Source organism: Populus trichocarpa, chromosome 4, assembly GCF_000002775.5.
Source record: "Populus trichocarpa isolate Nisqually-1 chromosome 4, P.trichocarpa_v4.1, whole genome shotgun sequence".
NCBI classification, from domain to species: Eukaryota; Viridiplantae; Streptophyta; class Magnoliopsida; order Malpighiales; family Salicaceae; genus Populus; species Populus trichocarpa.
In genome coordinates, this window is record NC_037288.2 from 11,550,537 (window position 1) to 11,578,216 (window position 27,680).

The window sequence follows — 27,680 nt, forward strand, 5'->3', positions numbered from 1 at the left end:
ACCAACACAACTTTTTTTTCCGTCATGAAATATTTGCTCCATCATACCTTTAATTTCTATTACTTATCTAGCGCTGGTTCACAATTATAACACTATCAAGTGCATTTGTTTTATAAGCCCGCGGCAGCGCGCGGGCAAGTCATCTCGTATATAGCATAAAACATGCCTTAGCGTTTCGATGAACATACTCAACACATTAAAAAACTCAAACACCAAAACCCTAGACTAACTTACACATCAAGACATCCAATCTCGGGTCAACTATCATAAATTAAAAAACTCCCCAACAAAAAGAAAGCAAAAATTTAAAAAGACTCAATTTCCTATTACAGTTTGGTTGAAGGAAATGTTGAAAATAATATGCATGGAAAATGCTGAAACAATGGGGCTACCAGAACCAGACAAATGCATCCCATAGTGCACCAATGGCGAAAACAGTTGATAGAACATACTGGCATTTGAGAATGGAACTTGACGAGCCACTCTTCTCGTTTAGTGGGGCAGCGGTGGGAGGGGGAAGTGGGTTTGCTACATGGACAGCTAACTTCATGCCTCCATAGCAGAACCCCTTGCCACTAATGAAATAGTAAGTGCGAGTGACGTTCAATGGAACCACATCTCTTCCAGCTCCCCTGGTCAAATTGTGAAGAGGATGATCAGAGTTGCATGACTCAAAATCTGTTTTGTTCACCTCTAACACATTCATTTGGTTCCTATCTTACACAAAAACTGGGGAAAATTTTGAAATCAAGTTTAATTTTTGTGAATTAGATGACTAAATTCCACGCATGGTACACGCACAGTACAAGAACTGGAAAACAAGAGCAAATCATGTATTTGAAAGGAATACTCTTTAATAGCAACTTTAGGGTATGTTTCATTAATCATGAAAAGCTTATTGTTTGGTTTTAGCCATCGCCGTTAGCTTAGTAGTATCAACAGGGCAAAAAATGTAATATTTTATCTCTAGCCATGGAACTGAAAATGTGGGGTATCGTGCTATATTCGAATTAGGTCTGACTTACTGAACTTAGCAGCAATCAAAGACTACTTTACACAGCGTGGTAAAGACTTAGACCTTCACTATTCTAAATGAATCTATTCTGTCTAGGTACAGTTGAAGGAAACTTGATCCAGACATATGAACTAGCTATGTGCAAAGATTGCCAAAGTAAAAGTTCACCCCCAAATTTGGACTTAAATATAATGCTTAAATTAGAGTTTGGATTTTGACAAAGTTTATGCTCTCATTTTAGTACAAACAATAATATATCCAAAGATTAATCAAATCCAATAGGAATCTCATTTTGGTCATCATATAATTCAATTTTGCATGCTATAATAAGGTAAAAGAAACATGAATTTAATATCCATTAGCCTCTGATAGAAATGAAATGAAATAAATAAAAATCTATGCAGTTTTCACTTTGATTTCTTTAGAATTTTCTCAGAAGTCGAATTTAGTTAAGAATTCCGGGCATTAGTAGAAAAGACATGCTAATTAACACCCACATTTGAAGAACAAGCTAGCTCTTAATTGCAGGCAGAAATATCCTAAAGAAATGCAAACTAGAAGCTTAATCCAACAAAGAATGAAAAAGGTCAAAACTTGAAAACTAAAGCCAATTTCAAAGGCATCCCATTTATAGATCTACCCATCTAGCTCCGAGACCAACAAAGTAAGTGAAAATAAAAAAACATTACACTACCCTTCACTCAAAACAGCAAAAGCGTGCACACAGAAAGAAGAGAAACCCAGTTAACGAAGCATAAACAAGATCTGAAACTAGATTCATGCAAGAAAGAGTATTTGTAATTACAGAGCCAGTCACCATTGTAGAAGTGCTTGTCTTGAGCCCACATAGTGTAGTTGACATTAGTTGTCCAACCCATGTTGGATCCAACTGTCCATCTAGTTGCAGACACTTCAGGTACCATCACCATCATGGCAAAAACAAGCACTGCCACTGCCACTGCCACCGTCATTGATGAACCAAACCCACTTCTCTCCATTACTTCTTTTCTTTCTGTAGCTCACTCTAGCTAGCTAATGAATTTGAGTTGTGTTATTATAGGTCTTTCTTTGCTTGATGTTTATTTTCTTGGCTTCGCTTTGCGGGTGCTTATCAAGAAAAGGTTTCCTGTAAGCTTCTAGCAATTCACAGCCATCTTTGATTATTTATTCTGAAAAATCTCAAGCTAAACTAGCTAATCTTAGATTATATCAACTAACATAAAGTTTATTAAACTCGCGTGACCTATAGGTTGACTTAAGAAATTTACATTCTCAAACACTAACTTGAGTTTGAGTTTAAATTTTAAGTTAAGTTAGAAAAGACATTGACTTATTAAAATACAGTGCTAATTTTTAGGGACTTGATTAATCCATTTAAATTTGATTTAAACTCAATTAAGTTAATTTCAAAGAACTAAAAAAAAATGTTATAGTTTTAATAAAAATTTAATTATTCAAGTTGTCTTTAATGAGCTTTTTATTATTAAATAAAAAATAAACTAAAAAAAATCAGTGTTTTTATCTACATTGTGAGGTGAAACATTACGCAATTCACACAATATTTTTCTTTTTTACATTTTTGTCCTTTTTTTGCTTTGGTCATTGAATTTTTTTTCTTTTCAATTTTATCCTTTAATATTATGTTGATTGAGATTTGAAGTTTATAGTTTATTTCAATCTATTTTTAAGATGTTTATCCTCATATAAAATAAAATCATGATATCAGGTTGGTGTTTGATTTCACGAAAAAGAATTGGATTATGAGATTAAAAATGAGGGGAGCAAAATTGATTAATAAAAAATAGCAATTCTTTTTTTCTAAAAAATCTTTGGAGCCGATTGTAGTCTGTTTTTTTTTTTTTTTGGCTTTAGTCATCGATTTTTTTTCTTTTCAATTTTTTCTTTCAATATTGTGTTGATTAGGATTTAAGGTTGATAATTTATTTCCATCTATTTTTTTATATGGTTATCTCAATCTCCAAAAAAAAGATTGGTGCTCGATATTATGAAAATGAAAGTCAATTTTATGAAAACAATTACAAATGAGGTGATCAAAATTGAAACACAAAAAATGGGAGCCCTTTTGGAAAAATAAAATGGTGTCAACACCTTTTTGCTTAATTTTGCCTTAGGATATTTTCAAATTTTCTTTGGGTCCCTTTAATTTTCCAATTAAAAATTTTAGTACAAGATTTTATTTAGTTCAATTTTCAATTCTTGAATTTTAGAGAGGAGAGAGAAAAATGATGGATGAGAGAGAAAGAGATTAGTTGGTACTGATGAGAAAAATAGTTAAATTTAGTATTAAAGAGTTCTTTTTAACGAGAGAAATGTCATCAAGGTGGTTTTGGGTTTCTAAGTTTCTGGAAAAAATAGATTTGAGTTGAGAGATTTTTTTCCTATTTAATTTTGTGTTTTTTAATTGATTTTGGGGTTTTTTTATTTGACGAATTCCTTTTCGAGGTTATAAAAGTCTTTTTTAGGTATTTTTAGATAAAATTATATTAAAAATTAATTTTTTGGGTCAAAAAATGCCCATCATTTTCCTGTCCACCTCCCTAGTGCTTGAAAAATAGGTTTGTAGAAGACAAGTCATCTACCTACTCTTTAAAAAAAAAACAAAATTGATCAAATAATAATAAAAAAAAAATATATGGCCTAAGCCCATGGTCCTTTCTTAGCATGTCCTACGTTGAGCTTGAATTTCAATGGGCCAAGCATGTTGGGCCTCTAAGCCGTGCGCAATATTTTTTTCCTTTATTTTTTTTATTTTAAGTTTATTTTATTGGAAATTAAATAACTAAATATATATTATATACATTTATTTTTTTAATTTTTTAAGTTAATTAAAAATATATTTTAGTTGTCACTAGTTATAGGTCGTGTTATGTTATAGGTCAGATCAAAAAAAAAAATTAAACGTAATAAAACATATCTAGGTTATAGATAATTATTTGGTATTGTTATTAAATCACACTCAATTGATCAACTTTAAAATCTCTCGACCTGACTTTTTAGATATCACTGTTTTAAAACTAAATCGTATGAGAGTTGTCTTGTTGTGATCCAGTCAACTTGACAGATCCAAAAGCAACTTGGACAACCAATAGAAAGCATGGCTTGGCTTTAAATAAAATTCCAAGATAACATCTTTTTTTTAATATTGAGATGGTGGCATATTAGATCCAAACCGAACCCATTCTACTTTTTCCACAATGTTTAGAGGGAAAAATCACATCTATTGAAATTCTCTCGAAAAAAAATTTCATTGACACAAAGATCCTCTATTTCGGTATTCAGATTATGGCAAATCGATAACTACACCATTTTCTAAAGATTTTCTCTCTCCTATCTCTAACTCGATGACTGAAAAATAAACAAAATAAAAATTATCATTAATGTGAGGTTAACCTTAAATTTTTTTGTGTTTTAATTTTAGTTCCTTATCTTTAAATGTTGAATGTTTACTATAATTTCAAGCCTAATATCTTTTAATTAGACTATAAAAAGGCTTGATTAACAAAAATAAAAAAGCACATGAGGTGTATGGTTCACTGTTCATATGAACAGTGAACCAAACACCTCATGTCTTTTAGTTCGTAGCATAATTTTTTAAAATATTATGAAAATTTTAGTTTAATTTTTAGTAAGATTATATTTATCTTTTTTTTTTTAATTTTAGCAAGCATTCTTTTTCTACAGCCTATCATATCTTTTTTTAAAAAAAAGATGTTTGGTTACTTTTATATGAGCATCTATTTTTATTATTATATAATTAAATAAAAGATAGTTGAAAAGAAATAAAATAATTAAGTCAAGTTGGGTCAGTGACCTGGGCGTGTATTTGGAGCCTAAACCCGAGTTGACCCGAGTGAATCTGACGTATCATTGTCTTAATATTTAAAAAACAAAAAACACATTTTGAATTTTTTTTATTTTTTCTTGTTAAAAAATGCATTAACAATGCATGCATATTTTTTTGATCTACTTTCAAGGGCTGCTTTGATAGAAAAAAAAAAAAAAAACTCTTGTGTTTTAAAAGATAACTCGCAGTATAACGCAAACAACATATCGAGTGAGAACTATGAGTAAATACCTTTAAGCAACTTTGTTTGAAGGTGATTGTGTGCATGTTACTAAGAGTGATATCGAGATAGAATGAAACTTGTAAAGTTCCAAATGAATGTTTTCACTTACCAAGTTAAGGTATCAAATCAAAGAGATACAAAAATGAACAAACTCACCACTATAAAGATACAAAATAAATCACCACAGCAAATAAACTCACTAGTGTAAAGATACAAAATAAATCATCACTTTAGAGATATAAAGTTAAGGTATAAGTTCACCAATCACAAAGGAGATATAGAACTTGATAGGTTGCCAAAAGGCCAAGTCAAAGATTCTTAATTCAAATTTTGCTAAAAGATCTCAATGCATGGTTTGATTTAATATTTTATACTCGAAACAACCCTTCAAGTCTAGGAAAACATCAGAATGATTGTTGTTGTAAAATTAGACAGAATGTACAATTATGCTAGAATCTGAATTTTCTTATTCAAACCTTTCTTGGATCGTCTCATAAAATTATAGATAATTGTTTAAGCTTTCCAAACAAAAAAGAATGGTTGGGCTTCTAAAACTGCACATATGAGCAGAACACTGAATAGTGTCTTAGTTGTGAGATAGATTCAAACTTTTCTTTTGTTACTAATATTTGAACTTAAAAACAACAGTATTGAGTCTTAGTCTCTTCATGAATGTTTTAGAACTACATCTTAGCTTTCCCTTAAGATAAACCAAACTTGAATCTAAGGTCGATAGCTCCAGTTATAACCTAAAAACCAAATGGTGTTTCAATTTAAATAGAACCAACACAACTAGGATTTGTTCTCTAAGCCTAACCCTCCTTTTGTCTCTTCACATAAACCTCAATTTCAATAATTAAATACATCAATCAATTCTCTGAATTGTGAGATATGTTTTTTTTTTATAAACTTGCATTTAAAAACAACATATACCATAAATTAAAGATATATTATATTATCAGACTTGTTATTATAAAACATGTTTAAGTTAGAAAATTTAATGATACTTTAAATGTAATATGACAATATAAAATCTTAATAAAATATACTTTTAAGTACTTATCACACTGTTAAAAAAAAAAACAATGTTGGGACCAATATTTTTTTAAAATGTTGTACATTTTCAAGAAAATGTTGTTAGGACCACCGTGTTTTTTAAAAAAACACCAATCCCAAAGTTGTTTTATTTTGAAATTTATAATACTCTATATTCAAACTCCAAACTCCAAACTTAAATCATAAATTCAATCCTTAAACCTAACTAAACCCCTAACCTCAAATACAAACCCTAACCCTGATTAAAACCCAAAACCAAGCCCCAAAAAACATTGTTCAAACAAACATTTAATTAAGTATATTCTAAAAATTAAATATTTTTCCAACATTAACAGTGGTTATGTGATTTAATGTTAAGGTTAACATCAATAGTTTAGGGCTTTCTTCTTCTTCTTCTTCTTCTTTTTGGAAAAATAGGGTGCTCTTTTGTCTTGTCATATTATGTTTTATTTCTCTTTTCTTTTTATAGCTTTAGTAGCTACCTGCACTTTTTTTTTCTCTTAAACTTGGTTATTACTATTTAGTGCTTTCAATTACACACTACAGGTAGTTTAGTGTTTAACTAAATGATTGACTCTCGCTATGCTGCTAGTGAAAATCATGTGATGGTTTACTCGATGTAACCCGGTTGACTTTACTAGTCCCAAAACAACATATGCAACCTGTAAAGATAAATTTTGACTAAACAAAATTTTAAGATGATATCTTTTCTTAATATTAAAATAACAACATATTGAATTGACCTTGAATAACCTGGATTAACGTGTCAAATTCATGACTCGGGTTATGAGACTATAATAACCCTATAAAAAGTAAGTCAAAATAAATTATTAAGCTTAATTCTCAATCAACTCAATATTGAAGGATGAAATTGAAAAAAAAATCAATTAAAAAGGGACCTAAAGAAATGACTCGGGTCAACATGTCAAACTTGCAACCCAGGTTATAAGATTGAGATAACTCCATGAAAAGCAAATCAAAACAAATTATAAATTTCAATCCCTAACTAGCCCAATTTTAAAGGATGAGATTAAAAAAATCAATTAAAAAAAACATAAAAAACAACCTGAGTCAATCCATCAAACTCATGACCCGGGTCATCAGACTAAAATAACTTTATAAAAAATTATTTTTAAAAAAATAACATGATTTAATCCAGGTTAACCTGTCAAATCTGCGACTTTGGTCTTGAGACTAAGATAATCTCATAGAGAGAAAGTCAAAACAAATTATAAAGAACAATTCTCAATCGTCCCTATCGGACCTAATGTTGAACAATGAAAATTATAAAAATCTTAATTAAAAAAATTACATAAAAAAGCCAAGTTAACCCGAGTTAACCGTTAAGCACTATTACCGACTCATGAGACCATGATAACCTAATGAAAAACAAACCAAAATAAATCATAAAGCCTAATTCCCAATTAAACACAATATTAATTGATGAAATTGAAAAAAAAAATCAGTTTTAAAAAGAGAAAAAAATGAGTCAATTAGGTTAACCCGCAATCTGGATCATAATGAGACCAATATAACCTCTTAGAAAGAAAGAAAGAAAAAATAACATGATTTAACCAGGGTTAAAATGCCAAAACTCGTGACCTTAATCTTAAGACCAAGATATTCTCATAAAAAGCAAATCAAAATAGATTATAAAGCTCGTTTCCTAACCGATTCAATATTGAATGATAAAATTAAAAACAAAATCAATTAAATAAAATACACAAAAAAAACCCGAATTAACTCGGGTTAATCCGTTAAGCATTAATATCGTGTCATGAGATCAAAATAATCTAATGAAATGTAAACAAAACAAATCATAAAGTTTAATTCTTAATCAAATCAATATTAAAGGATGAAATTGAAAGAAAACAACTAATTAAGAAAAAAATAAAGATCTGAGTCATCTAGATTAATCCGTCAAACCAGGTTAACCCGTCAAGCCAAGGATCCATGCCATGAGAGTATGATAATTAAATAGAAAAAAATCTAATATTAAAAAATAAAATTAAACAAAAAAAGATTAATAGAAAGAAAAAAAAACAAAGTATTATTCCAATGAATAGTACTTTGTGAGGAAGGGTACAACAAAACCACATTCTTTTTTAATTTATAATTAATTATCTCCTTTTTTTCCAGAAAGAATAACAAAAAAAGGGAAAGAGGGTTTTCATATCAAGAAAATAAAGTTGTTGTAACCAGTTGGTCCCAACATTGTTTTTTTAGTTATGGTATTTGTTTTTTAAAAAATTTGCTTGTAATAGTTTTCAAAAATAATAATCAAAGTTGCTAATTTAAAATAAAAAAAATAGAAAAACTCCATGGAGAGGGGTCCAAACTTATGAATCCTTGCATGTTTTTGTTTCTTTATTTCCTCCTTTTTTAGGCAAAGAGGAAATAAAATTTGCTTGTAATAGTTTTCAAAAAAATAATCAAAGTTGCTAATTTAAAATAAAAAAAATGTGTGTTTTTAGAGAGAGAGCTTATATGGCAAAGCGTGAACTAAAATTAAAATTACATTATTATGAGAAAAAAATATTTGAATGTACATTATTATTTTATGAAAACATATTTCTAGTGAATTACACAACTAAAAAGAAATTGGTATTTTCATATGAATTATGAATTTTGTTTTTTTTTTTTTTGAAGGATGGAGGTCTAGATTTCCTCTCTTTCTTCATTTTTTGTCATAATAGTTGTTGATTTCCTCTCCCCTTTATTTTCTCTTTTTGTGCTTCTATCACCTGGCCTCGACCTGTTTTTATCGTTGTTATTGTTTTTTGTGGTTTCAAATTGTCACATATGTCTTCTTGGATTTCACTTTATGTAAAAAGCCATCAAACTTATGCTTGGTTACAGCTGACCTCTAAGGTTCTTGATTTTCTCTTTCATCTAGTTGAAAAAATAGGTATGTTTTATCAAATTCAAGCTACAGTCATTACCCTTTCTTATCGGTGTACATGCACTATGCATAGTAGCTTTCTTGAGATATTCGTCCAAAGCTTTTCCTTTGATCATATTTTTAGTTATGGCAGTGTTCTACAGAGGATATGTTTTGCTCGGAAATACATTAAAATAATATCTTTAAAAAAAATTATTTTTAACATCAGTACATTAATATTTTGAACATGTCATGCAAATTGTGTTGAAAAAAAATCAATTTTGGTTGGTCATGGTATTGTATTATAAGGTATTTGATCTATTTAATAATACTCATTATAAATTATATTTACCACCATGTTTTGACATCTATTTTTGCTCTTTTTAATATATAATTTAGAATTTTTCAAATGTAGAAAAAGAAATAAACAAAAACACCAAAGAAGTTTAGGGTTGTGACACTGTTCATATAATCAGGTGCATCATTATTGTAAAATTTGTTAGTGGCTTTGTGTCTATATGAACTAGCTCTCGGATGGATTATTTCATGCCCGTCCTCTTGCTTGGGCTGATAGTGCCCTTGATTATATAACTTTATGTGTAAATTGCGATATTCCCACCACTTTGCTTTCGTCTCTAGTGACCTCATTTATAGCCTTGCTTTTCATGATTTTAACATCTACTATTTTTGTTTTTTTACATGAATTTGAACTCAAAATGTGGTGATTGTTGAAATCACAAATTCTCTTCTTTTTTTTTTTCTTTTTTTTTTTTGCTGTGTACATGTGTTGATTGTAAAATAAATTTAATATGCTAAATATATAAACATAGGATAGCAGTAAATTAATACGATACATATTATTTCCATCCATGAATAATAAAGTGTTGAGGTTATCTTGATTTTTTAACTTGGATCATATATTTTATAGGTTAACCTGAGTTGATTATTTTTATTTTTTTCAGTCCTTTTTTAATTGAGTATTTTTTTAAAACATGCTTCATAATTTTTTTTTATTTACTTTCTATAGAGTTATTCTAATCTCATAACTTGGGTCACGAGTTTGACAAATTGATCCAGGTTGACTTGGTTTTTTTTGTCATTTTTAATTGAATTTGTTTTTTTCAATTTCACCATCCAACAACTCAATCTTTTTTTTAAAAAAAAAAACAAATTATCCTTTAATATTAGGTTGTTTAGGAATTAAGCTTCATAATTTTTTTTTTCAATTTGCTTTTTATAGAGTTATTACAATCTCATACATTTAGTTTTTTTCTCGTTTTCAACCTTTAATATTGGATCTATCATAAATACAGCTTTATAATTTTTTTTATTTACTTTTTATGAAGTTATCCTAATCTTATGACTTAGATCGCGGGTTTAACAGGTTAGATCAAGTGGACTTAGGTTGTTTTTTGTCCTTTTTTAGTTTTTTTATTTATTTTTTTCCTTCAACATTGAGTTAGTTAGAAATTAATCTTTGTAATTATTTTTGAATTTGCTTTCTATGAGGTTATTTTGCTTTCATGACCTGAGTTGCCGGTTTTGTGGGTTAATTCAAGTTGACTCGAGTAGTTTTTTTATCTTTTTTTTTTATTTCTTCCTTCAACATCAAGTTGTTTATGAATTAACCTTTATAGTTTATTTTGATTTTCTTTCTACAAAGTTATCATGGTCTCATAACTCGGGTCACAGATTTGACAAGTTAATTCGGGTTGATTTAATGTATCATTGTCTCAATAGTTTAAAAACATATCATCTAATATATCGTCGTATCAATATTTATAAAAGATATCATCAAATATGCATTGTATTTTGAGCTCATGATTATTATTTTTCATTAAAAAAACACATTAGCAATGCTTGGGTATTTATTTTACAATAAAAAAAATTAGATCTGATCCGTAGATATCAAAATGAATATATATATTAATTTCAAAATCCACATGGAATACAGGTCACCTTAAGGATATTTTTCTAACATTCTTATATGTGGTCCAAATGACACCATTTAAAAAGTGACAATATCTTTGTAGAGTCCAAATTACTAGTAAGTGAAAACACTCACTTAAATCAAGTCGTACTTTATAATCAAATACTTTCTTTCATGTATTACAATATATTTCATCATCAAAATAAGCATTTAATGAGTAACTAAAATTTATGAATAAACTTTCAATAAGTCATTAGGGTCCAACTTTATATATCCCAATAAATATCAAAAATAATATTTTATGTGCACTAAATATCAATTTAATCTCTAATAATAACATAAAAAATATCTAGACAATCAACTAAAAAAAATAAAGTCAAACATCAAATGAGTTAGCTAGACTCATACAATCCATAAAATCTCTATCGCTATTAGAGTGTGATTGCGGTTGCTTTTCACTTGAAAATACATTAAAATAATATTTTTTTTTATTTTTAAAAAATTATTTTTGATATCAGTGCATCAAAATGATCTGAAAATACTAAAAAAAAATATTAATTTAAACTAAAGAAAAAAATAAAAAACTTTCAAATTTTTTCAAAAGCGCTTTTAAAACGCAAAAACAAACAGGGCCTTAATATGCTCAATGAGCACTTCATATTCCTTCACTTTCTCTTTCACGATGAAATATTTTATATTGATATGCTTCTTTTGGCTTCCATTATTATTATTCTTAGAGAAGAAAACTGTAGTCGAATTATCATAATATATTCTTATTAGTTCTGATATGTAACCAACAACTTTAAGACTAGAAATTAAATCTCAAATCGCATGTGTCATTACTTCATGCTATGCAATGAATTCTGCTTCCATAATAGACAAAGCAACAATAGTTTGTTTAGTACTTCTTCAATATATAACTCCTCTGACAAAAAGAAAAATATATCTTAAAGTATACTTTCTTATTCATATAACCAATAAAATCCGATTCTGAATAACCAATCACCTCAAGGTGATTAATATATTTGTAAGTCAACCTATAATAAATGGTTTCTTATAGGTACCTAATGATTTTCTTAGCAGTTTCACAATGATCTATTCCTGAATTGCTTTGAGTCCTTCTCAACATTCCTACTATAAATATCAAATCAAGTTTTGTATATACTTGTGTATACATCAAAATATCAATTGCAAATGCATAGGGAATGTTACTGATTTGCTCATTTTCCAATGCACTTTGTGGACATTAATTCTGATTAAATTTGTTCCTTTTGATAATAAGTGTTGCCAAAGGTACACAATTTGACATCTTGAACATTTCCAAAACTTTCAATATATGCATATTGAGACAGTTCTAATGTTATTTAAGACTTGTCTTTTTTAATCTTTATGCTAATAATATAAGAGACTTCACCTAAATCCTCATATAAAAGTCTTATATAGCAAACTCAAGTCACTAGTTGTAAACAAAATGTCATCTACATATAGAACACACGAAAGATATATTTGCTCTCACTAACCTTAAGGTATGTACATTGATCAACAATGTTCTCAATAAAGCTGTATGAGATTGTAACATTGTGAAATCTAATATACCTTTATCGGGAGGCCTGTTTTAGTCTATATATAGATTTTTTTTTATCTTATAAACCATGTGGCTATTTATGTCATCACAAAAACCTTTAGGTTGATTCATACATACCTTCTTTATCTAAATTTCCATTTAGATATATTGTTTCACATTCATCTAATATAGCTCTAAATCAAAATGAGCTACCAATGCCATTATTATTCTAAATGAATCTTTATTTAATAATAGAGAGAATGTTTCATGGTAGTTTATGCCTTCCTTTTAAGTGTAACTCTCAGCTACAAATCTAGCTTTATATTGTTAGATATTACAAAAAGTATCTTTATAGGTTTTATAAACTCATTTATAACGAATAGTTACATATCTTTCTAGTAATTTGATGGGGTTTTACACTTGATTTTTAAATATGGACTTCATTTCTTCCTTTATGACATTATACCACAAAATAGAGTTTTCTCCATTCATGGCTTATAAAAATGAATTAGGATCATCTTCATGTCTAACATCAAAATTAGATTCTTAAAGGTATACAAGATAGTCATTAGAAATTACTAGTCTCCTTATTCTTAAAGATCTTCTTAATTTTAATTTTATCATGTGGGTTTACCTTATCAAGAACTAGTTGCTCTTAAACCGATTGCTCTTGAAGTTGTTGTTGTTCAATATTATCTAAGTGATTTTCATAAACAATAACCAAATGTCTTTTACCTTCATACAACTCAATTTAATCTTGTATTTTGTCAAATTCTATCATTCTATAAAACTCAGTCCCTCTAAAATTAAAATTATTAAGAAATTTAATATTTCTTGTCTCTATTATTTTTATGCTATAGTAAGGATAATAAAAGTTATATCCTTTAAAGCTACATAACAAGTAAAATATCAATTAATTTTTCTTGGGTCTAATTTGCTTAGTCTACGATTATAAATCCTTACCTTAACATGACAATCCCATACATATATATCATGCAAAATTTATTAGTTGTAAATGATTTTTTTAAAAAAATATTTTTTTGATAATTCTATAGATAAATACAAAGCAAAATTAGTTACAAAAAAATTTATTTAAAAATAAAATATAAATTATTTTGATATATTTTAATCTGAAAATTTTTTCAACTTAAACTTTAATTATTTTAGCTTCTATTTCTATTTTTTTTATACAATAAATGGATGTCCAGCTCCAACTCCCTCGTTGAATTCCAGGCAAACACAAACCTCTTCAACCTGACAAAAACGACACCGTTCTCCAACCCTTATTACATATATAGAGAAAAAAAGAAAGTGTTCACTTTCTTCTACAACACAGAACAGAGACCAAACACTCTTCCACGTCTCCTTCCTTGTACTCTCAACTAAACTAATGCTTCTCGTCTCAAGCCGAAACCCCAACTCTCTCTCGCTTTCCGTCTCTGTTTACCGAGAAAAATAAATAAATTAATAAATAAATAAGAATCTTCTTGATCCACCATGGCAACGACCTCAAATAAACCTCAGAGATCTCTCCAAGAAATCGAGGACATTGTCCTCCGCAGAATCCTCTCAGTCTCCCTCGCCGACTCCTCTGATCCTCGAATTTTCTACTTAGAAATGACAGCAGCTGAGATTCTCAGTGAAGGCAAAGACTTGAAACTCACTCGCGACTTAATTGAACGTGTCTTGATCGATCGATTGTCTGTTCAAAGCCCTAACGCGGAACCTCCTTTCAATTACCTCTTAGGCTGCTACCGTCGTGCTGTTGATGAGTTGAAGAAAATCGCCAATATGAAGGACAAAAATGTGAAATCAGAGCTGGAATTGTCGATCAAGCAAGTCAAGAAGTTGTCGGTTTCGTATTGCAGGATTCATTTAGGGAATCCTGACTTGTTTGGGGGTGATTCGAGTGTTGTTAGAAAGAGCGGGAATTCCAATGTTTCTCCGGTTCTGCCCTTGATTTTTGCGATGGTTGATGGGTTTAATAGTGGCGGAATTCAGCCACCGCCGCCGGGGTTTATAGAGGAGTTTTTTAGAGAAGGGGATTTTGATAGCTTGGATCCGATTTTGAAGGGTTTATATGAGGATTTGAGGGGAAATGTTTTGAAGGTTTCTGTTTTAGGGAATTTTCAACAACCATTAAGGGCTTTATTGTTTTTGGTTAGTTTTAATGTCGGTGCTAAATCACTTGTTAGTCATAAGTGGTGGATTCCGACAGGGGCATATGTAAATGGGAGAGTTATTGAAATGACAAGTATTTTGGGTCCTTTTTTTCATATTAGTGCATGGCCTGATAATACTATTTTTAAGAGCGAGCCGGATGTGGGGTGAGAGCGTGTGATTGTTTATTTATTGGTTTTTTTCTTTCTTCTCGTGTTTGTGTTATTTATGTGTTGTTTATTTGTTTGTTAAAATGCCAGGCAGCAGTGTTTCTCTGATGCAACAAATCGTCGACCTGCTGATTTGTTATCTTCATTTACTACAATTAAGACTCTTGTGAATAATTTATATGATGGATTAGCAGAAGTGCTTCTTGCTCTTCTTAAAAATGGTGATACTCGTGAGAGTGTGCTTCAGTATCTTGCTGAGGTGATCAATAGAAATGCGACAAGAGCTCACATACAGGTAGATTTCTCCTGTTCATGGAACTTATTGAACTGTAGTTATAGTGTATATGATTTGTCAAAAGCTTTATCTTGATTAATACATGGCATATGAATCAACATGTGGGTTATTTATTTTGTTTAATTTCTTCAGAGAAGGAACAGCTTGATATCTTTTTGCTAAACTGGAATTTGCATGATAGTTTTTTCTTTCCTGAGTGAATGATTTTCAGGTTACTTGATTTGTTTTTGTAGATTAACATGGTATCATGTGACTGTCACAGGTCGATCCTTTATCTTGTGCAAGTTCGGGCATGTTTATCAATCTAAGTGCTGTCATGCTTAAGCTATCCGAACCTTTTTTAGATGCAAATTTGTCAAAAAGGAACAAAATTGATCCAAATTACGTGTTTCACAATAACCGTTTGGATCTAAGGTGATGAACTGCTTATTGTATATATATATTTTTATCACATTATCGGTTTTCCTGGTGTCCCTAATTATTTGTTTTCTTCTTAAGTTAGAGGGTTGACAGCTCTGCTTGCATCATCAGGAGAAATCACTCAATGGCTTAATACTCCGGGAAAAACTGATATCTCTGCACAATCTAATGATGTTGAAAATCGCTTGGTACAATCTCAAGAAGCCACCAGTTCTGGTAGAAGTGGTGAAAAGTCTAAATACTCATTTATTTGTGAGTGCTTCTTTATGACTGCAAGGGTGCTCAACTTGGGTCTGTTAAAAGCATTTTCCGACTTTAAGCATCTAGTTCAGGTAATGCATACATGCTTTATATCTGGACTTGGATTTATAAATCTGTTACCACGTCCTTGATTGACAAATGAAAACGTTTATCTGCCTTTTAAGTTAATTTATGAATAAACATCATGTCAGGAAATTTCTAGATGCGAAGATATGCTCTCCACTTTTAAAGCCTTGCAGGAGCAGACGCCGTCTCAGCAGCTGCAGCAGGATATTGACCGTCTTGAGAAAGATATAGAGTTATATTCACAGGAAAAGCTTTGTTATGAAGCTCAAATATTAAGGGTACTGGACCTCTTCTCTCTGCACTTGACATCCTGGAAGCTAGTCTTGAACATTAAAAGTTTTTGTTCTCCTGTGAGGTGACAAGGGTTTGAGATCTAAAGTTTTGATCATGTCACTTTTGGAAGATGATTCTGACAGTTGGGTGTTGTTTTATTTTCTTGGGTCAGGGGCCATGTCTTTGCCCAAACTAGCACTTCCCTTCCAGTTCTCTCTTGTCCTTCGTCCCTCTCTCCATTCTCCCTCGTTGTCGGTTTAAGTAGTACGTTCATTGTTAAAGATGTCGAACTTAATCATTTTAATTTGGAAAACTCCCTTTCCTCTATCCCCACCCCGTGCTTCTCTCTATTCTATTAATGGCATGTTCATCCTTTGAAGATGTAGAACTTACCAATTTAATTTGTAAATTTAAATAGCTTGCTATTCTTTTTATTCTGCTGATCTTACTTCTCCTTCTTTTTTTAAGGATGGAGCACTTATTCAGCGTGCACTTTCTTTCTACCGGTTAATGTTGGTTTGGTTGGTTAGCCTGGTCGGTGGATTTAAAATGCCTCTTCCATCAACTTGCCCAAAGGAATTTGCCTCAATGCCGGAGCATTTTGTGGAAGATGCCATGGAACTAATTATATTTGCCTCTCGGATTCCAAAAGCTTTGGATGGAGTCTTACTGGTAGGCTTCGTTATAAAATGTTTTGCCATATATTTCTGCCCTTTACACGATACATGAAATTTGTTTTCTTTTGCAAGAGCTGATCTATGAAATTCAATTACCCTGTTGATGTGTTCTTTTTCGCTATTGTACTTGCTGGTCAGGATGATTTTATGAACTTCATTATCATGTTCATGGCAAGTCCTACATATATTAGAAACCCTTATTTAAGAGCAAAGATGGTTGAAGTATTGAACTGCTGGATGCCACGGAGAAGGTGATATACTGTATTCCACTTTGCAAGGAAAGAATATTGTGGAAATTTTGATTGAAATTTATAACTTGAAGTTTGGTATTTACAGCATTTGGTTTTATCATTTGCAGTGGTTCATCTGCTACAGCTTCTCTATTTGAAGGGCACCAACTGTCACTTGAGTATCTTGTAAGGAACCTCTTGAAGCTTTATGTTGACATTGAGCTCACAGGCTCTCACACACAGGTGACTTGCCCTAATATTTGAGTTTCTAAGAGTTGATTGTTTTTGGTGTTAGGGTGCATATATACAGTAAGGAATAAGGAGGACTCATTTTAGGCCGTTGCCTTTCAAGGCTTGCTGGTTTACTCGGTAGTTTTTTCTTGTTGGATGCACAGTTATTATAGATTGGGTAGAAGAAAGATCCTGCAAGGAAACACTTCTATTTAAACGTATTTTTGACAACTTAGCTTGAGAGTTCCCAGAAGTAAGGGCTTTTGGGCTGATATTGGCAGGGACTGGATGTTATCTTGCGTTATCATACTTCAGCTGTAAACAGCAGGATATTTTTTTTTATTTCACTAATATGCTGATTAGGAATTCTGGAACCACTTACTCCTTGCTTTTAGATTTCATAATACCTACTCTTGTGCAATTTAAGCAATAGTTCTAGTTATCTTCCGATTTCTGGTGCATTGTTGACCATTATCTGAGTCTCTACTCTTTGGATTTCGATGCTTAAACATCTGAATCTAAGTCCTCTCGGCCTTTGATCAATATGATTTTATTCTGGGACAATTATTTCAAGTCCGATTGACTAGACCACTCTAGGGGTGATTATTTTCAGTTCGGTTTGGTTTTTACCTAAAAAATAACTTGACTAAATTTATTTTTTTAAAATTAAAAAACGAATAAATTTATTTTTTTAAAATTAAAAAACGAAATCGGTTAACACTAACCGATTTCAGTTCGGTTTGGTTTGGTTGAAGTAAAAAACTGGAAAAAACCAAACCAGCCATCATTTTTCTCTCCAACAAACCAAAGAAACACATGCATCATCTTCAACCTTTCCCATAAGACCAGCAATACCCATTATTTTTGTTTCCTTACATTCATGATCGCCCTTATTTTTCCCAAGAAAACAAGACCACCATTAAACCAAACTCCAGCACCGTCTCTCTAGTAGTCCTCACTGCCTCCCATCATTCTTCACACTGTTATACTAATTGTTGCTAGCACCAGCTACCACCACCCATGGTGACAAAACACCAACACCCACTGCCTGACAATAAGATGGGAAAAGAAAGCTTTTTAAAGATCAAGGGTTGTTGGCACAAATTCACCCTCTCCCTTGTTTCATCTATTTCCAGTGGTGAAGACAAGAAAAGAAACAATAGAAATGAGAGAAGAGGGGACGCAAGAACTGAGATTGAGAGAAAGCTTGGGGGAGGGGGGTGGCTTGGTTTGATTTGGCCTCTAGGGTTAGAAGAAAAGTTTATATTTATACTGTTTTTTTTTTTCTGGTGTTGGTTGAACCAGTTTGGTTTGGTCCGGTTCAATCAGTTTCAGACTTTTGAAACCAAAACCAAAGCGAATGTTTTCTTGGATTTTCTAATCAGTTAATTTGGTTTTTTTTTTCTTGGTTCGGTTTTTTTAGCTAATATTTTTTTTGGTTTTTCGGTTTTTTTTATCACCCCTAGACCATTCTTTATAAAAAGATTTGATGTATTGAATATCTTGATTACTTTTAAAAATTACTTGCTTTGTAGATGAAAAATATGAGTCAAAAGGATATAAACATGGGAAGATGGTCTTTGTAGAACTTTGATTGCTCGTTAGATTAATTAACTGAGATGTTTTGGTTTCATCCCCTGACTGTTGAATAAGAGTCAAGGAGTGTCCAGTTAGATGGTTGATGTCCAAATAAATGGTGAAAGAAACCTTGCCTTTTTTGGGTGCATTGTATGTTGGGTATGCAGATGCAGGGTAGGGATCCTTTTCTGTTTTTTACCTTTTCCATGCCTGGTTTGGGTAAATTGAGCATTTCAAAGTATTCTGTTCAACTATCCATATCCAGGCAGCTGTATGTTGAGATTTTTTTTCTAATTCATCAGTTCTTTGTTCCAAGTCCATTTACCGTTCACTTATTTTCTAAACTGTTGTAACTAATAATTTGCTCTGTTTTGATGTTGAAAATTTTCATTTTTACATTTATTACATGTTGATTCTTGATTTTGTCTCATATGTTACAGTTCTATGACAAGTTCAACATACGGCATAATATTGCCGAACTTCTTGAATATCTATGGCAGGTCCCTAGTCATCGTGATATTTGGAGAAAGGTAGAACAATTGTGTATTTCACCTCTTTTTAGTGGATTAAACACTCCTCTCTCTCTCTCTCTCTCACACACACACACACATTCAGACACAAATTTGACTGTTTTATGCTGTTCCAGATTGCCAAGGAAGAGGAAAAGGGTGTCTATCTGAATTTCTTGAACTTCCTGATCAACGATAGCATCTATCTTCTTGATGAAAGTCTGAGCAAAATTCTTGAACTCAAAGGGTTAGAAGCTGAGATGTCCAACACCACAGAATGGGAGCGAAGACCAGCTCAAGAGAGGCAGGAGAGAACCCGCCTTTTCCAGTCCCAAGAGAATGTCAGTTTGTGTGCTCATGCATATGTGTATGTATTCGTGCACACATCTATCATGAATTCAAAATATGCTTAATTGGATAGGTATATCTTGGCTGTTTCAGATCATCCGCATTGACATGAAGTTGGCAAATGAAGATTTGAGCATGCTGACATTTACATCAAAACAGATTACAGCACCTTTCCTTCTCCCTGAGATGGTATGATATATTTATGCCTTTGACCCTCCATATCTATGTTGTAATCGCTTACAAGTAGGATAAATATTTATTTCTGCCAGGTTGACAGAGTGGCCAGCATGCTCAATTACTTCTTGTTACAACTTGTGGGTCCCCAAAGGAAATCCCTTACCCTGAAAGACCCTGAAAAGTATGAATTTCGCCCAAAACAGTTGCTTGAGCAGGTTAGTTTGATTCTCCAATTTCTAACTGGAGAGCTCTCTCCGGCTACTTGCTGTCACTTCTCTCCTTTTTCTACGTTCTCCCCTTTTTGTTTTGTTCAAAACAGTTATTTTAACATGTTAACAGGATGTTCAAATTTGCACTCTTGAACTCTCCAGATTGTTATTCCCCCTTTTTTTACCCCTTTCTCCTTGTTCGTGTCCAAAACAATATCTTAAGCTGCTTAACATGATTGTACCCCACCCTCTTCTATTTCTTCTTGAGTTTTCTTCTACTGCTTCTTTTCCTTTAGGTTTACATATTGGTTTAGAGGACTTTGCTTATACAATGGCAAAAGTCTTAGATTGCAACCACAGGGTGTAGGTTCAAGTCTTAAGAGTAGTGACTTCATACAAAAGGAAGTTGATGGGTAGGACTTCTTCCCAATTCTCCTGAGTACCCTACTTCAGTGGAGTCATTATTCAGTGGTACCAAAGTTTAGGTTTGAGGCAGTCAGGCAGGTAACTGTGCCGTTTCACCTTGTTGGTTGACTGAGAACATGACTATATATGCAGGTTAAGCGCCAATTCGACTATACTATAAATGCTTCTCTGGTTGTGAATTTTCAAGCTTGTCAAGGTGTCTGATTCAGTTGACTAAGGCTCTGATTTTAAACTCAAGGACTCTGAACCTTAGATCGAATAACTATTAGATGCAATGTAGTGGGGTCATGCTATATTATATATGTGGCTTCACGATGAGCTTTATCTGGCTCATTGACGAGTAGTGATATCCAATTCTTTAATATGTCATGTTACTGTGGCCTTGCTTGAGTGGATCTCTGCATCTATAAATTCTGCATCAATAGAGAATGAAATGTGGAATCATCTTACCAAGCTAACTGGAGGAATCAGTACGATATTGTATATAATGTCATTGAGCCTCTATGATAAACCTAACAGGCTTTATTGATTCATTGAAGATTGTCTGTATATATGTTCATTTGGCGAGGGGTGATAATGAAAACATATTCCCAGCTGCCATCTCGAAGGATGGGCGGTCATACAATGAGCAGGTAACTTCAATGCTGCAAAACTTCCATGAGCTTTTCATTAACTATTAGAATCAAATGTCCATGAGAGAACATCCTTGGTTTCGTTCTGTTCTGAAATGTAGCAGTTGATTGAATACTTTGTGACACTGCTTTCTGCTCTAGTTATTTACTGCTGCTGTTGATGTCCTTCGGAGAATTGGTGAAGATGGGAGGGTCATCCAGGAATTTATTGAGCTTGGTACAAAAGCCAGGGTTGCAGCTTCTGAGGCAATGGATGCTGAAGCTGCCCTTGGAGAGATACCAGATGAATTCCTTGATCCAATTCAGGTAGGTTTCTTATACCTTTTTGGGAAGGACAATATCTTTGGTGGGTCCATAAATTGTACGTGGAAAATATCTTTTATGCTTTTTTTTGGCAGTGCACTTTGATGAAGGATCCGGTGATCTTACCTTCTTCAAGAATCACAGTTGATAGGCCTGTCATTCAAAGGCATCTTCTGAGTGACAATGTACATCTTTCACTTGTTCATTCATTTTATTAAATTTGGTGACAAGGATACTAATTTTGATTAAATTCGCAAATTGATTTCATGTGAGTGCAGACTGACCCCTTCAACCGATCCCATCTTACTGTGGACATGTTGATTCCAAACACTGAGTTGAAGGCAAGAATAAAGGAGTTCGTCAGGTCCCAAGAATTAAAGAAGCACGGGGAAGACTTCAGCTTGCAGAGGGCCAAAGATACAATCCAAACCACAACTGAAGAAATGTTGATTGATTAGAACATTGCTGTAGATTCTTGAAGACGGAATGATGAACTGGGTTTCATATTTGCAGCAAAAATGGAAGGATTTCCACTAATCAATGATGGTGGCAGCTGACCATAAAAAGGTTATAGGCAGTAGTACATACAATATTTATCTTCAGACTAGTGTTGAATGTTCTTGGATGTGTATTAACTCAAGTATGTGTATGAAAGGTATTTAATTTATTTAACAATGGCGTGGATTCTGTTCAAGTATTATATTTGTAGGTGTGGTTACGCATTGCTTTTATCAGGTTGTGCTCCGCAAACAATCCTCAGAAGATCTGGTGAGGACAACATGTAATGCACCAGAACAGAAATAATTCCCTAATAAAATTTGCCGTACCACTTTTTGGTGGTTGCAGATTCTTCTGGTTGGCATTTCGATCACCATCAACCGTCAAGTTGGAAATATCACCATTTCTTGTATAAAAACAAGGTAGGAACCAAATCCCTAGAGCAACCAGAAAATGCCTGTTGCTACTCGAATTGTTCACAAGTTCTGTGCAATCAATCCCCTTCCATGATAAGCCAAGCATCTCAGAATCAGACACAGGATATGTCTAGTGATTGTGGAGATGTGAGACAAGTCATCTCAAAGAAATAACAAGGGATTGCAATATTCAACTCGGCCCTGCTGGTTGAAGGTCATACAAACTATGTGCAGTAATGGCCCGAGGACTAGGCTTGGATGGGCACAGAAGAAATGAAATGCACGAGGAAAGGTAAGACTTAAGAGTCCTGTGAGACATCAGAGCGCTGCATCCCAACATATATTTTTGGACTGTAGAATATGTTGTACTTTGGATGGCTGAGGAACCATTATATAGTTGGAACTTCAATTTCACGTGGTATCTGTTCAGTTGCTGTTCAGCTAATGCCTCACCTTCAAAATGCATAGAAAATGCTGATGCGCTCATTTAACTTCCTCGCATTGCATTAACCATGCCAGAAATTGTTAGGTTAATCCATTGCGATGGTGAATCATCTCTCTATTTGGAAGTTTTCCAGTAGCTACAGGCAGATTCTGCCAACTACCTAATGCAAATGGTCTTCGCTTCAGTACATTGCAGAAACAGAGCTGTGGCCATTTGGCTAGGCTCATGAACAACTTGCCCCCAGAACCAAGTTGCCAGAACTGAAATTTGAAGTCGAGCAGAATAGTGTGAGGTTGATTTGTACATAAGAAATCCAAAATACTATTCTCTTCCCTTGTTTCATAAGCAAAACAAAATTCAGATTATGAAAAGCTGATGCAAAGATGGAACAATGAAAGTATCTTCCTGCTTAAAAAAACATAGTACAACAAATTGATATTGTGAGCCCAAGATAATCGTTGACTCGACTGATGCCTTAGTCACCAACTGATCATCATGTTTAGCATTCTCTTATGAAGCACTCATTGATGTTCTTGCTGGTGTGTTCTCCAGTGCACCAGAAGAAATCCTGTAATTTCAATCAACCCACCGCCTTCTCTGGTTTGTCTTAGAACAGTTTGGCGATGATGTTTGTACCTCCTGCAGTAACTTCTACAGAAATTCCAAAAGTCAATTTGCAGACATCCAACCAAAGGAAAATCACACATTGAGTATTTGTCTCTGTCATAGCTTTGGCTTGGGAGTGGCTGCCTTTCGCTTCGCATAGTCATGGGCAATGCTTATCATATTCTTGCTATGACGAAGTGAAAACTCAGCAAGCAGGATCTGTGTTTCTTCCGGGGTCAAATCACCATGAGAGCCCTGCAAAATTTTGGCGCAACATTATGGTTTCTGTCCAACAGAAAAATAAATCAGGCTGTGAACTTTAGACAAAGGCTAACTATAGGAAACATAGGTTTAGCTTACCGATTTAAATTTTAAAAAACAAAATCAATGCACAAGCTGAGTCAGTGCTAAATGAGCAAAACAAAATCAATAATACTAAACAAAAAAATGGTCCTTGATTCCTGTGCCACAAAATGTAAATCAGTATTCATTACCAGGCGCGAAGTTCTGTCACAAACAGCATGATGCATGAGGATGCCTGCAGCAACTGAAACATTGAAGGAGTCGACCATGCCTTTCATAGGAATACTGCAATGCAAATCTGACAGTTCCAGAGCCTCATCACTAATTCCCCTACAAGTAGGGGCTCAACCATCATCACTAAAGTTTACAACAACTAAAATGTTCTAGATTTCTTTTGGGTATAGAAACCATCAGTAAGATGCCAACTAGTTAGAAAGCAGTCTATATCTTCATCCTTACTGTACATATCAAAAAGCTTAATGTAACAATTAAATCGTCCACCACTCAAGGAAAAATGGTAATGGGTCTATCTGACAAAATATGGAGAGACAAGAAATTCTTGTCTCTTATCAATGAAAAATTTAAATGGGAATCGCCACCTAGTATTCTGGTCACTAGGAACCCTAACTGGTCTCAGAGATGGGGTACGGATCACCTACTAGAGATAAAATCTAACAAAACAGAGCTTCATAAGGAGTTTCTAAGAGCAAGCAAGAATAATGTAGTTTTCTATTATTTTTCTTCCTTTAATCTATTGCAACAAACCGAGGTTCAAAGAAAACCTTTTTTTTCAAATATCAACACTAATCAGCGTAATAAAACTAATGGAAACATAGCCCCCCACCCAAAAAAAAAAACCTCCAGCATTAACTTTGTGATAAAATGATAAAGCATGGGGAAGTAAATTACCTATTTTCATTTCCAACAACTATTGCAGTTGGGCATGACCAATCCATGTCATAAATAGATACCTAAATAGCACAGCACAGAAACAGTCATACATGTATCCACAGCTAGAACGATTCCGCATCAAATTGCCAGAGACACTCCACAGTTTAAACTACTAGCTACAATCACAGTTAAACAACAATGCCAATTACCATTTTCCAAGGAACAAGTAAAGATTCATTACCGCATCGATTCCAACATGAGTGGTAGCAATCCGATAACCGCGTGATTTTAAAACTTGAAAACAGTCTTTAGCAGAATCCCATAATTCAATATCCAACCATTTCTCTGCTCCCATGCTCACATGCCTATTCTCTTTATATCTGTAACACCACCAATACAAACAGCATTAATAAGACAAAATTAACACATTGACAGAAACCTTTAAAAAAAAACCATTTTTTTCACCTCAAAAAGAATCGAAGCAGCACCTTTTGGAGCTATCACAAGAAATGACATGAACAGACTGAAACCCCAAAGCATCAGCAGACCGAAACACGGCCGAAACGTTTCCGAAATCAGTCAATCCTTCAACAACCAAACAAAGGGAATAACTCCTACTCTTAACCGTATTTCGAATCCTCTCTTTTCTCTCTTCCATCATATACGGCCCCACCGCTTCCAAAACCTCACTGCTACTCAAATCCACACCTTCACACTTGAACCTGTCGAAATAAGGAAACCAATGAGAACCCAAGACAGTGTCGTCGTGGGTTTTTGTTATTCTTCTTTCCATTTTCATTAGTCGTAACACATCGTCCCGTTTGGTGAGAAGGAGTTCAACGGTGTCGTCTGGGGGGTCTAATGAGAATGCTGATTGGGTTGCTGTCGAAGAGCGAGGTCTGGTGTGTTGTATGCAGGGAGTGAAGGATACAGAGGGAGGGTGGGTTAGGGTTTGGGTTTGGGTTTTGGAGAATGGAGAGAAGGGTTTTGGGAGGGAAGTAAGAGAGGTGGTGATAAGGGTTTTGCAGGCTCCCATTTTTTGGGGCTGGGAGAGATTTTGTTGGGTTCAAGTTATCGAGGGGGGGAAGAATGGTATGCTTCAGGCGCATCACAAAACAGCAAAAATACTAAGAATACGTTTGGTAACACGTTCAACCGTATTTTTAAAAAAATTAAAATTTTTTTTTATTAAAATTTAATATATTTTAGATCATTTTAATATGCTGATATTAAAAATAATTTTTAAAAAATAAAAAAATATTATTGACATACATTTTAGCACAAAAAATTATTTGAAAAGCAACCGCAATCACACTGCCAATAAAATATACTGTAGACATCTTACAATTTTACATCCCTAATTTTATTTATTTATTTATTACTTTGTCCACATAATTTCATTTAACATCGTAATGTTATCAAAAATGTTTTTTTATCATGGTATAAAAAATACAATATAAATTATATCATAAAATTATATATAATTTTTTTAATTAATTATATATTGACAATACAATATAAATTTGGATCGTAAAATCAGATGTAAATTTTTTTAACTAATTATATATTGATAATTTCAGCCAAGTAATAAATAATAATATAACATAATTATAACAAAAATAAAATAAACAATAGAAAAGTTTAAACGCCTTAAAATATATAGTTCAAATAAAGATTTATACATAGATTAAGTGACTTAAAAATACAATCCAATACAATTCTATCCATAGAATTTCATTAACTAAAAATTAACAAACTTAAAACAAACAATATATTATTGTGTCATGTAAACTAAAATCAGTATCATTGTCTTTATCTTCCTCGTTTTTTCTAAGACATTCATCAAGATCATCATCATCTAGAGAGTTATTACTGCTACTATTAGTATCAACATCGATATTGTGAACATTAGTGTTTCTATTAATACCAACACCAATATTATCAACAATATTTAACTCAAAACTCTTTGAATTATTTGGATTGACATCAATTTAAATCTTTAAATTATCTTCAATACCATGAGTCTTCATCTTGTTGGTGGTGTTTTTTTTAGATGCCATGTATTCATTAGTTCAATAATCAAATCAAATCAACCATGAAAACAGTCATAATAACTTATTTATCACTCATTAACTTTACTAATCATCCCATAATTATTAATATTATAATATAACTACAACTCTAAAGCCTTGACTTATGTTGACATGCAAAGCTATTTAACTAATTTAACCTCGATATGGCTACTTTTTTTTATATGGCGTGAGGTAATGATTTCATTTGACAGTTGAAATAATTAAATACCAACCTTTTTCTTTTTCTTTTTATTTTTTTATTAATCGATTGATATGGTTAGTTAGATTGGATGTTGGTTGCTGGAGATGGCTAAAATCTACTTTCTACATGACAAAGATCTCATGTTGTCGGTCGTTCACGTCACAGAGTCGTGTGGTGCTGAATTCCTCATCATATTTGGATTTATGCTCAATTTTATATAACTAAAATAAGGAAAAAAACAATCATTATAGTCAAATTTCACTTGTTATTGTCTGTCTTTTGAACCGTTATTGTTTTTTTCATCTGTTGTTGTCTATCTTCTAAGCTGTTATTGTTTTATTGTTTACAAGTTTCTAATTCATGTATTTTACTTTTTCAACTAGCTTGTTTATAAAATATTTAGAAATCTAGCACTTTGTTTATCTTAAGTTTCTTATGTTCAGTTTTATATAACTAAAACAAGGAAAAATATAATTGTTATTATTAAATTCCATCCATTCATTCTTTTTAATTGAATTTATAGGGTAGGCATAAAGAGTTAACTTGATCAAAAGAGCGTCGTTTTTTGTTTTTTTCTTTTTCACTCCACTTTCTTGCTTAGTAGCCCTCTTTGGAATCACTGGCATGAAAGGAGATGATTATGAAATTGGAATTGAAGGAGCAGATCAGACTCACATAGGGAAGAAAAAGAATGATAGTACGAGACAATATAACAAGAAGTTTAAAAAACACTAACTTAATTGATTTC

At 32.5% G+C, this 27,680-nt stretch overlaps 2 protein-coding genes and 1 pseudogene across 2 annotated transcripts; 1 reads left to right on the forward strand and 2 right to left on the reverse strand.

Moving 5' to 3' along the window:
- Nucleotides 1–104: 104 nt before the first annotated feature.
- LOC7463034 (lamin-like protein) lies at nucleotides 105–2,377 on the reverse strand (annotated as a pseudogene).
- Nucleotides 2,378–13,848: 11,471 nt separating this feature from the next.
- Nucleotides 13,849–22,193, forward strand: LOC112323212 (probable ubiquitin conjugation factor E4). The gene is made up of 16 exons (XM_024599441.2): nucleotides 13,849–14,861; nucleotides 14,955–15,159; nucleotides 15,422–15,573; nucleotides 15,662–15,911; nucleotides 16,032–16,184; nucleotides 16,648–16,851; nucleotides 16,995–17,107; nucleotides 17,215–17,329; nucleotides 19,336–19,425; nucleotides 19,542–19,745; nucleotides 19,846–19,941; nucleotides 20,022–20,144; nucleotides 21,104–21,196; nucleotides 21,338–21,502; nucleotides 21,595–21,684; nucleotides 21,778–22,193. Exons 1-16 carry the CDS (start codon nucleotides 14,032–14,034, stop codon nucleotides 21,955–21,957), a joined length of 3,063 nt encoding a protein of 1,020 aa, XP_024455209.2. The 5' UTR covers nucleotides 13,849–14,031; the 3' UTR covers nucleotides 21,958–22,193.
- A 962-nt stretch (nucleotides 22,194–23,155) lies between these two features.
- LOC7472597 (uncharacterized) lies at nucleotides 23,156–25,760 on the reverse strand. The gene is made up of 5 exons (XM_002305993.4): nucleotides 25,147–25,760; nucleotides 24,900–25,038; nucleotides 24,677–24,738; nucleotides 23,959–24,097; nucleotides 23,156–23,719 (listed from the first exon to the last, which is right to left on the reverse strand). Exons 1-5 carry the CDS (start codon nucleotides 25,692–25,694, stop codon nucleotides 23,582–23,584), a joined length of 1,026 nt encoding a protein of 341 aa, XP_002306029.2. The 5' UTR covers nucleotides 25,695–25,760; the 3' UTR covers nucleotides 23,156–23,581.
- Nucleotides 25,761–27,680: the final 1,920 nt, after the last annotated feature.